This window comes from Rhinolophus hipposideros, assembly GCF_964194185.1.
Source record: "Rhinolophus hipposideros genome assembly, chromosome: 4".
NCBI classification, from domain to species: Eukaryota; Metazoa; Chordata; class Mammalia; order Chiroptera; family Rhinolophidae; genus Rhinolophus; species Rhinolophus hipposideros.
This window is the reverse complement of record NC_138050.1, coordinates 82,704,405-82,716,279: the sequence shown is the minus strand read 5'-3', so window position 1 is coordinate 82,716,279 and position 11,875 is coordinate 82,704,405. Positions and strand designations below refer to the sequence as shown.

General features: G+C 40.8%; 1 protein-coding gene across 1 annotated transcript; it reads right to left on the bottom strand.

Annotated features, from left to right (window-relative positions):
• Positions 1-10,949: 10,949 nt before the first annotated feature.
• LOC308496469 (succinate dehydrogenase [ubiquinone] cytochrome b small subunit, mitochondrial-like) lies at positions 10,950-11,358 on the bottom strand (the record flags this gene model as incomplete). The annotated part of the gene is made up of 2 exons (XM_081045865.1): positions 10,950-11,044; positions 11,151-11,358. 2 exons carry the CDS (start codon positions 11,356-11,358, stop codon positions 10,950-10,952), a joined length of 303 nt encoding a protein of 100 aa, XP_080901991.1.
• Positions 11,359-11,875: the final 517 nt, after the last annotated feature.

Here is an 11,875-nt window from a genome sequence, read left to right as displayed (position 1 = left end):
GGATGCTAGAGAGACATTCCCGACTTGGAGAAGTCGTCTTGACTGGAGTTCTCCTTAGACTGGCTTCCCGTGTTGGGATTGTGACTTGCCTCTCAGATTACACTCCCTGTCTCTGTTGTTTTAAAGGTATTGCTTCTCTCGCCATTCCCCTTCACACTGAAACCTTTTCATTCATTCATTCATTTGATTTTTTTCTTTTGCCTCTTTCCCAACCAGTCACCAAGTCTTGTGGATACTTCTTTCCCCGATGTTTCCCTTATTCTAACCTTTTATTTTATTCCCATTCCTTGAGTTTGGGTTCTTATTTACTTATACCTGCTCATAATCCCCTGCTTTTTAAAATCTCACCCATTTCTATTTTGCCCTAAGCAAATGTCAGAACAACCTTCCTTGAAGCTCTGTTTAATTTAATTGTATTTCCATGCACAAACATCTTCAATAGTTCCTTGCTGCCAAAATGATCTTGCTCAAATTTCTCATCGTGGCATTGAAAGCTTTTTGTCAATTTTTTTTAATAGTTTTATTTTATTTTATTTTATTTTTACATCCCTCACACCATGAACCCCCCTCCCCCCATCCACCACCACTCCGACCTCACACCGAGCCATCACATTATACACATAAAATTATAGTTGGCATTCATTAATGTCCAGCCTCTGGTGTACAATGCCATGACCAGGCATCCACAGCATCCCAGAGGTGGTCTCCCAAACAGGACACATGTCCATCGGACACCCAACAAAATCCCCAAACACTATTGAATAAGTTCCCCAAAGTAATTCTCAAAAAACCCTGAGGCCATCCTGTGGTCACCAGCCGCCCCCTTTGGTTTTGATGACTTCCCAGCCTCATGTGAACTTAGCTCCAGCAATTTGGGCCAATTGTTCTTCTACGTGAAATGCCCTTCCTCCTCTTGCTCATCCATCAAAAGCCCAACCATCTCCTATGGCTCAATGTTGCATTCCAATTCTTCCAGGGAGACTTTTCTGACCCTCTTAGAAGGAAATGACCATCTTAGAAATGGAGTCACAGAATCTTAGAGTCTGAAGGCATCTTGCAGAGTCTCAAGTCCATCTTTCTACCCTCAACACACTTTCTGAGCTTTGTTTGAACATGTCCAAATGCGGAACATAATAGCAGCTCACTGCATTTTTTGAAAGCTATTATTGATAAGAATTTCTTCCTTTCTTTTTCTTTAAAAATCTTTCTCTCTCTCTCTCTCTCTCTCTCTCTCTCTCTCTCTCTAATTTCTGCCTCTCCGTACATTACTTGTCTTTGGTCTGTCCTCAGGAGCAAAAGCAATACAAAATAATTATTTTCCTTCTAAATCAAAGCCCCTCAAATATTTGATGAACGCTCTGGTAGCTATCTTGACTGGCCAAATACAACACCGATTCTTCAGTTATTTCTTATATTAAAATGGTTTCTGAATCATTCTCCATCTTGGCTATTTTATCTGGAAGTTCTCCAGGGTGTTAATAATATTAAAATGTAGTTTCAAGGAAAAACACAATTTTCCTGATCCATAATATTCATTCCAGAGAACTTGGTATAGTTATATCATTTATTTGTCTCATTATGTATTTATAGTTTTTTTTTTTGTTTTTTTTTTTGGCAATGGAAGAAGGAGGGACTACATCTTCTGCCTTTGCATTTTTGTTTGTAAGCTAGATGGTCAGAGCCTGGAAAGCAGCAACTTAAATCTGGAAATCTCTACAAAATCTCTCTAGTAGGCATTTGGTTTTGAAAAACTAATCTCAGGTGATGAACATTGCTAAATCCAGTGTTCACATCTCAGCTCTTATACTATTTGACCTCTTGGTAGCATTAAACCTGTTGACCAGTTTCTCCTGGAAACTATTCCTTTGGCTTCCATGACAGTGTATTCTGCAGGTTTTCTACCTAATTCTCTTCACTTCTCAATCATCTTTGTAATTTCTCTTTAACATTTGTTTTCTTCAGGGTTCTTTCTAATGCCCTTTTTCCTTCTACTTGACCTAATCCCTGGACATCTATTTCCATGTCTTCAATATCATCTAGTTACAAATGATATCTTTTTCTTGAACCTCAGACCAGTGTTTCCAACTGTTTTCTCCACCCAGATGGCCAAAGGCACTCAAATAAACGAGATACTCAAAAGATTGAGTCACCAAACTCATTATATTTTCCTAGAAGCATATCTTTTCTTTTGCATTCCCTACCATCCACCAAGGATTTCAAGCCAGTAATCTGGGGGTCATCCTCACTTCTTTACTCTCTATTTCTACTCCCACCATCCCTTCCAATCAATAATTAAGGTCTTTCAATTCACCTTCCTAAAAATTCTACAAAACTGTTCATTTCTCTTCATCGTCACTATTACTTCCCTACTCTGCTACCATCTTCTCAGGCACAGATTATTGTAATAATTTTCTACTCTCAGATTTTCGAAGTTTGGGAATGCTTAAAAATGCTTCAGCTTTAAATTGCTTTTCTAGGAAAAAAAGACAGTGGTAAGAAGATACCTCAAGAGACTTGAGAGATATTTAGGAAGTAGAAGTGAATTAACTAAGTAATTTATTAGATTCTGTGATGAGAAGAGGGTAAGAAAGAGTGAGGAGTAATGGATAATGACAACGTTTTTCGCTCAAGGTGGTAGGTGTATGTGTGGGATTTGGGAGGAAGTGTTTGCGGATATCCCATTGCACACTACCCATCAAAGCACTACCCACACTCTACTGCAATCACCTGCTTACTTGTGTGTTCCCTGAAGTTGACCTACACTGCAAGTTCTGGGAGGGCAGTGATTGACCATGTGTCTATCATGTTCATGGTGTGTCCTTCTTCCTTTCGTGGAGCTCAGTATAAGTGTTTGATATATACTTATAGTTTAATATCACAGAATGTGATATGTTTAACAGAATGTGATATCTCCTTAGGAAAAGTTTTGATGGGGGCAGTTTAAGGTTGATCAGAAGAACCTACTATTATATCTTACTGCATGTAACTGGAGTTACACAACAAAAGAAAACAAAAAACCAAAAAATGGAACTTTCAAATACACCATGGCATTAACTGAACATCAGGAAACTGACACAACACAATAGACTCAGTCAAGGAAGTAATATTTGCTGAGAATCTATTATGGGCAAAACTCCATGTTAGGGCTTATGGGTAGTAGTCATATGTCCCTGTTGGATCAGGAGAGGTCTACTTTATGCCTACTGTCCCAGCTGAATTATTAAAAGTCCTTTCTTTCACTCTAAAGTGTTCTGGTATGAAAAATATATTAACTGATCACACTACCTCTGGAGGATACAAATAATTCCAATTCAAGTCAAGAAAGATTGTTCTGATATTGGGTTAAATGGGAGTCAGAGAGTCAGCAGCCAGGCACGGGGGTATTTAGGGCTGTCATGGGGAAATTCACTCAAGAAGATTACTGAGAGAAAGAAACAAACCCAAAATTCCAAACAGCATCAAGAAATTTCTAAAAGGAAGATGTGGTGGTTGAGTTAGATAGGAGTCTAAAATGGCGTCATCTTCAAACTGTTGCCATCTCTTCTTTAATTGGTTTGAAATTTCCACCGTAAGAGTCATCCTTGGGTTTCTGTAAAAAAGAGGTGGGGAATGGGCAGTGTCTTACTTTCAGAATGCCACTATTAAAACACAACATGTCCAGAGAAGGATGGCCTCTCAGTCTTGTGTGTGTGTGTGTGAGTGTGTGTGTGTGTGTGTTTGTGTGTGTGTGTATGAGTGCAATGGGTGAACATTAGGATTCTTTCCAATCACAGAATCTAGGATCCTAAGAAGTCTAGTCTATCCAGAGCTGAAAGCACATGCAGAAAGTGTGATGAGATTGGATCAGATTTTGAATCCTACTTTAAAAAGTCCAATTGTAATATTATGGGAAATTTCTAAATTTTTCAATTACAGTTGACAGAATATTATATTAGTTTCAAGTGTACAAAATAGTGATTAGACATTTATATAACTTACAAAATGATCACCCCAATCAATCTAGTACCCATCTGACACCATACATGGTTATTACAATATTATTGACTATATTTTTTATTCTATACTTTACATCACCAAACTATTTTGTATCTACCAATTTGTACTGCTTAATCCCTTCACCTTTCTCAACCACCCCCTCCCCCAATCTGGCAACCGTTCTCTGTATCTATGAGTTTGTTTCTGTTTTGTTTGTTTATTTTGTTTACTAGATTCCACATATAAGTGAAATCATATGGCACTTGTCTTTCTCTCTCTGACTTACTCCACTTAGCACAATATCCTCTAAATCCATTGAAGTTGTTGTAGTTGGAAAGATTTCATTCTTTTTTATGGCTGAATATTATTCCATTATATATATGTATCACTTCTTCTTTATCATTTCATCCAATCAGGGACACCAGGTTGCCTCCATATCTTGGCTATTGTAAACAATGCTGCAATGAACATTTGGATGCACTAGTTCCTTCAAAATAGCATTTTGGGTTTCTTCAGATAAATACTCAGAAGTGGGATTACTGGGTCCTTCTTTGTCTCTTGTTATAGCCTTTGTTTTAAAGTCTATTTTTTCTGATATAAGTATTGTACCCCAGCTTTGTTTGTTTGTTTTCATTATCATGAAATAATCTTTTCCATCACTTTACTTTCAGTTTGTGTGTGTCTTTCCATCTGAAGTGAGTTTCTTGTAGGCAACATATGTAAGAGTCTTGTTTTATTGTCCATTCAGCCCTCCTATGTCTTTTGATTGGAGCATTTAATCCATTTATATTGAAAGCAATTATTGATAGATATGTAGTTATTACTATCTTATTATTCATATTTTTGATTCTTTTTTTTTTGTCTTAAAGAAGTCCCTCTAAGATCCCTTGTAATATTGGTTTGGTGGTGATGAACTTTTTCTTGTTTGAGAAGCTCTTTATCTGTCCTTCGATTCTAAATGATAGCGTTGCTTGGTAGAGTAATCTTGGTTGTAGGTCCTTTCTTTTCATCACTTTGAATATTTCCTGCCAATTCCTCCTGGCATGCAACATTTCTGTTGAGAAATTAACTTATAGTCTTATGGGAGCTCCCAAGTAGGTAACTAATTGCTTTTCTCTTGCTGCTTTCAAGATTCTGTTTTTGTCTTTAACCTTTGGCATTTTAATTCTGATGTTTCTTGGTGTGGGCCTCTTTGGGTTCATCTTGTTTGAGATACTCTATGCTTTCTGAGCTTGTATGTCTATTTCCTTCATCAGGATAAGGTTATCTTCTGTCATTATTTCTTCAAATACATTTTCAATTCCCTGCTCTCTCCTGTGATGCAAATGTTGGTACACTTGACGTTGTTCCAGGGGCCCCCTTTACTACCCTCATTTTAATGGACTTTTTTTTCTGTTCTGATTGGATGTTTTCTGCTATCTTATCTTCCAAATTGCTGTCAATTCTCTGCTTCATCTAATCTACTGTTAATTCCCTCTAAAGTAGTCTTCATTTCAGTCATTGTATTCTTCATTTTTGACTGGTTCCTTTTTATGTTTTCTATCTCAATTTTTATATTTCCTATATTTTTGTTGAAGTTCTCACTGAGATCATTGAGCATCCTTATAACCAGTGTTTTGAACTCTGCATCTGGTTGGCTCTTTTTCTGGAGCTTTGTTGTGTTATTTCATTTGGGACATGTTTCTTTGCTCCCCATTTTGGCTGCCTCCCTGTGTGTGTTTCTATGTATGAGGTAAAGCTGCTAGGTTGCTCGGTCTTACAGTGCTCTTATGTAGTAGTGTCCTGTGAGGCCCAGTAGAGCAGTCTCCATGGTAACCTGCACTGGGTGCTCCAGGTGTGTCCCTTGTGTGAGTTGTGTGTGTCTTCCTGCTGTAGTTGAGCTTTGGTTGCTGTTTGCATGTAAACAGGAGGGATTAACCCTCAGGCTGATTGGCTGTGAGGAATTGTCGTGACTATGGTGGAGGAACTATTGTGCAGGGGCTGATCCTATGGAGCAGAATTTGCAGTCAGTGCTTTTGGTGTGTCATTAGTGGAGATGATTGGGTGGTACTGTGGCGTGGTGTGAAGCTGGCCACCTGGTGTGTTTGTTCTGGGGCCTCTTGGGAGGGACTTTATTGCCGGCCAAGGTCAGCTGCTGCCTGTGCCTTGCCTGGGGCCACTTGATATGAGCTACAAAGCAATTGGCAGATGGTTTCCACTTGTGCTGAGAGGGGTCTGAGAGAGGCTAAGCTGTGAACTGAGGCCAGCTGCTGCTAGTGCTGAGCTTGGTGCTGCTACTTAGCAAGAGGTATGGGGCATGCTGAGGCTAGATGCTGCTTGTTTTGGGTTTGTGAAACTTTAAGAAATTTTAGGAAAGTCCACAGCATGAGCTAAGACAGGCTTTTTGTATGGAAAAGTCACTGGAAATGGCTTGGGTGGGCCCTCAAATTGGGTGGGAGGGAGCCTCAGGGAATAACAAGTGTGGGGCTAACGGACTTAGCCAGGTTGATGCAGTCTAGGATTGCCGTCCACCTGCATCTGCACGCTGCGTCGGGGGAGGGCTCCACAAAGAGAAAAATGGCTTCTGCCAGTATTTCTGTGTGAGAGAAAGCGGCCCCTTCAGCTTCCGCTCTGAAGCCAAACAACTCAGTTTCTCCCTGTAGGTCCCTGCTGTCTTTTGAGCTGCTACCCCAGGGCTGGAGCTCCAAGCAAATGAGTCCAATGAGTAAATCTGTGTGTGTGAGTCCTTTAAGAGGAATGGAATTCCAGACGGCCTCTGTCTCACTCAGCCACAATCTCTGCTGGTTTTCACAACCAAAAGTTGTGGGGACTGCTTTCTCTGTCTCCGGAACCCCCAAAGGGGGAGCCTGCTGTGGGGCTGGGACCTCTTGCTCCTTGCAGGGGGAGGAAACCTCCACAGTCGAGATATCCTTCCTGATTTTTAATGGTCACACATGGGTGTGGGATCGGCCTGTTCTGTCTCTGCCCCTCCTATTAGTCTTGAGGTGGCTTCTTCTGTGTATCCTGTTACAGGACTTCTGTTCAGCTAGACTTCAGGTGAGTCTTAATTGTGGTTGTTCTGTAGTTTAGTTGTAATTTTGATGTGGTCCTGGCAGGAGGCCGGCACAGTGTTTACCTCTTCTGCCATCTTGACCAGAAGCCTGATAGAGAGCCCTTAATTTCTTCAGAAGGTGTGGTGGACTATTGCTTTGGTGGCCCCCAAAGAACCGTGTTTCCTAGTATTCACTCCCTTGTGTACTTCCCTCTGCATTGATTTAAGCTTGGCCATTTAATTGCTTTTGGTTATGACCTTCGCATGCATAAGTCAAGTGGAAGCGTGATAAGCAGTTGCACATTTCGGTTTATTCTCTTGAAATGCTCTTTATTAGAACCTAGCTGCCAACTGTGAAGAAGACCAAGTAGCTACAGAGAAAGGTCCACAAAGGAGAAGTGAGGTTCCCTCACTGACAGCCCCGGCTGTGTTACCTGCTGGCCTCCACTAGCCCTGACAGTTACATGAAATGAGGCCAGCTTGGATGTTCCAGCCATGCTAGTACCCTGGTCATCACAACCTAAAGCAGGAAAGTCACCTAGTCAGAACTTAGAATCATGAGAAATAATAAATTTTTGTTTTAAGCCAGTAAATTTGTGGTGGTGTATGATGTAACAATAGATAGCAGAAATAGTTGAAATTGGTTTTCCCACTCCCCACCCTTCCTTCCCTCCTTCTGGCAAATATAATGGGCTTCATGGATTATGCAAAGTTAAAGAGAAGAAAGTCTCATGTCCTGTGTTTTGAAGGATCATGATTATTCTTGCAACTCTGGCTCTACCCTGCATATTTTAGCCTTTCATTTCCAGCTGGCTATCAATTTTTCCAAAGCAGAATTCATTTTCTTTCACTTCAGAACTTTCTACTTCTTCATTCTCCATGTTGGTTGTTGATATTACCATGTCCCCGTTTGGCCAAGTTAGAAATCTCAGATTCATTTTGACTCTGCCTTCACTCTTATTTCCCATGTTGAAACAGCGCATACTGTTCACTTATCATAGCATTGCTCTCCACCTGGTACTGGCAGCATTGGAGAGGAGAGGGCTTGGATGCCAAGTGATCTGATACAATAACTGTAATAGAGGCTGTAGCCACTGGGAATGTTGTAGCTGTAACATTGACTGGTTCTAGAAAACAGGAAGTAGCTAAGCCTTTAGCCAAGATGGAAAAAATACCTTTACTGGCAGTTTTACTTCCAACATGAATGGGTATATGTTTCTGTCCCCTCTCCCCACCTCCAGTTTTAGTGTGATGAAGGATCAATTATAGTCGGGGCATGGTAGGCACAGAAGAGGTAGTCTTTTAAATTTTAGAAGACGTATTCTGGCATCCTTCTTTGTGTAAAACCTAGGCCAATTGCACACATTTTCTAAAAAGTGTTTTTAAAAGTCCAAAACATATCAATTAATATGGAGTTGAATTAATTGTGCTACATTTAGCGTGTTGTATTTTAACCAGAATGAAGTATCCTGGCACTTTTTTAGGCAGGCAGTCTGGTTGCATTGCCTTCGTCTTAGTATACAATAATGCCGTAGAAGTGGGAAGCCACGTATCATTCTTGGCTTTCCTTTTTCCATATTCCAAAGACAACCCACCTTTTCCATTCAGCATTAGAAAAGGAGTTAAGAGAGTTGGACTCAGAGCTGCTGGTGATCTACATGGCCCCTCGGTGCACGTTAGGAAGTGTCCTGTTTGAGTAGCAGTAGCACTGTGGGCAGATGGCACGCTTTCTTCTGGGTGGATACACTCCCATCTCGAAGCATGCAGCTTGGCTGAGAGAGTGCCAGCTGGATTTTAGTCACTGCTTGCCTCTTTGGCCAGAGGCGTTTGCACTATGTAGAAAATGGACGCCTGTTCTTATACCTCTCCTGGTGCTCTGGAGCAGCGCTGCCTTCAGCAAGTTGTGTGACTTCATGTATCTGGATCTGGGTTTCCTCAATGTGGATAGTGCACCTGGAACCAGAAGATCAGGCTTGGAGTCTTACCTCCTCCTCTTAGTCATAACATGAGCTTGAGCAAATCTTTGATCTCAGTAGGCCCTAATATTCTGGTTTGGAAAATGGAGGTGGGTAAATTAGAGACTCTTTAAGAATATCTTTCTGAATTCAAAAAGCTTGGATGCTGTGTTGCAGAAAGCCAGGCATGCATTCAGAATCTTCAAGTTTCAATACAGGACTAGCTTTTAATAGTCTGTTGCCGCCTTCCTCCCCTTATTGTAACCCAGTCAATTAGTCAATTTCTGTGCATTTTAGTTTTGCTCTATTTGTCAAATGGAGATAATAAGGGATGCCTTAGAGGGATTCAGGGAGGATAAACGAATTAATGGCCATAAAGTCCTAGTGGCCGTGTGCCTGCTAAGTGGTTATGATTCTAAACAGATCTTTATAGTTCCTTGGCTGCTCACTGCCTGAAAATCAGGCAGCACCATTTATAACATGATGTTCTTTTTGATCAAAACAGACACTGAAGCGTTGGGAGGAAGCATGTCAGAAGCAAAGGACAATACACTGGCTAGGAAGAGGGTGGAGGAGGGTAGGAGATGTGAACGGAGGGAGGACAGAATCTGTGAATGGAAAGAATTAATTTTGCAGTTCAGAGTTCCCAGGAGGGAGTGGCAGAAAGGATGTCACCGAGATTGGCAGATGCACAGTCTGGCTCTATATCTGTCATTGGTGCTCTTGATTTTGGGTGCCACATTCCCTCTCCTCACTTGCCTTGGTTATGTGGGCTGGGGAAGGCAAGGAAACAGCCGTAAGGGAAGGCAGAATCTACTACTTCCTTAATCTTGCTATGACACTGAAGATCCTTGCTGGCTCCTTCAAAATACCAATTAAGTACTTTGCTTGTGGATCTAAGTTATGTTCTGGACAGTTTGGCATTTCAGAAACTAGGAAACGTATTTCAGAAGAGAACATAAGCATGAGCTATTGTTTACATCGAGATTTAAATTTTTCCCTGAAGACTTTTCAGATCTTTTCAGTTGAAATTAATTCCTTGTTCCTAACATTTCTTTTGTTTGTTTGTTTGTTTTTTAAAAGGGTAGAATACAGTTTTATTATATCAAATTTTATTTTTTTTTAAAATTTTGTTTTCATACAATACATTTTCACATTAGATTCCCACAGTGGGAAAAATAACAATTTATTACTTAAAGTCTTATATTTGTGGACAGATTATTTCAAGAAAAGTAAAATGAGCACATTTGAGGATTAAATCTCAGTTTAGAATCTGTTATATTTTGATGCATCTAATATGGAACGACTTTCCTACATGGAATTTTTCTATATTCAGAAGTTCTTCAGGCTCTTTTTCTTAGGATTTAGAAATTAGTAATGTGAAATATCAGCATTTCCTAATTTTAAAGTTTCTTAAGGACACACAACCATGAGTAACTGGTATCAACTGAACAGAGGGGGAAGTTTTCAAACATTAAGCACTGCTTAAGTGTCTGCAGTCTTTACTTATGAATTAAAAGTCTTTTTCTTTTTCCATCATTCCCAAGACAAATACAGAAGTTTGATCAGGTATTGATAGTAATAAAGCTGAATTTCTTTTAAGAGTTTGATAAATTAAAATGCAAAAGCTCATACGTAATGTTTAGTTATGATGTGAGTCTTGTGAGAAGCTGGGAGACAACCCCATTAACTCACTAGAATAAGGAACTCGGTTTCACAATTTCTTGAATACAATTCCTCATAAACCTTTTCCTCAAAGATTAAATTGTAAGACTAACCAGGTGATTGGGAGAAGAGATTTATCTCACCAAGGGACTCATCTTTTATTTCCTTCTTCTGTGAGTAGAATGGCATGACGGAGCAGAGGCAAAGAGGTGTACAATCCACTCTCAACATATGAAGTCAAAAAAGTCAGAGCTTCCACAGCATGGCAACAGCTTTGCAGATGCCCACATCATGATAGTTGAAATAACAAAGCCCAGCAAATGTTAAAGCTGCGAGTGCCAAAATGCCTGCCTTGGCAGCTTTCTGCAATGCACTCGCTTACACATAGTCAGTAGCAACTTGTCCAAGGCCCCAGTGACTATGGAGAGTGAGGACTGCAGCCAGTGAGTAGTCCATTGCAGAGGAAGGATTCAAATAAGCAGCTGGAAGTAGGCCCAGGAGCAACACACTGACAACCCTCTCACCAGCCCAGTGGAGAGACGCAGCCTTGGAACCAGAATGGCGGCTGGGTGACAGGGGAATGTGCTGTGTTCCACACCATCCTGGGGTAGGTCGGTCCTGGAGAAATGCTGAGACATGAGCAGGTCTGACCACTGGGGTCACTGGGGTTCGGCGGAGAACTCGGCCTCCTTGGGCACTGCAAAGGACACTCAGTCTCCAGATACATGCCATCTCGCTACTCCTAACATTTCTATATTGCTTTTTGGACTGCCATATTAGGGGTATTTATGTAACTACTTGAGAGCAGAGAGTATCTTATTTATCTGCAAGTTCCTTATAGTGTTTACCATACCACTTTCAACATAGAAAGTCTTCAATAGTAACTTACTAAGCTGAATTGTGTTATGTTATATGAGAGAAAGAATATGGAAGTGAAGCATGACAGAATTTCAGGATTTTTTAAAAATAAATTTTATTGGGGGAATATGGGGAGCAGTGTGTTTCTCCAGGGCCCATCAGCTCCAAATTGTTGTCCTTCAGACTAGTGGAGGGCACAGCTCAGCCCCAAGTCCAGTCGAGGGCGTAGCCCGCCATTCCATGTGGGAATTGAACCAGCAACCTTGTTGTTGGGAGCTTGTGCTCTAACCACCTGAGCCATCCAGCCACCCCTCCGGAAGCTCAGCGGCAGCTTGTTGTTGTCTTCAGTCTAATTGTGGAGGGCGCAGCTCATTCGCCCATGTGGGAATCA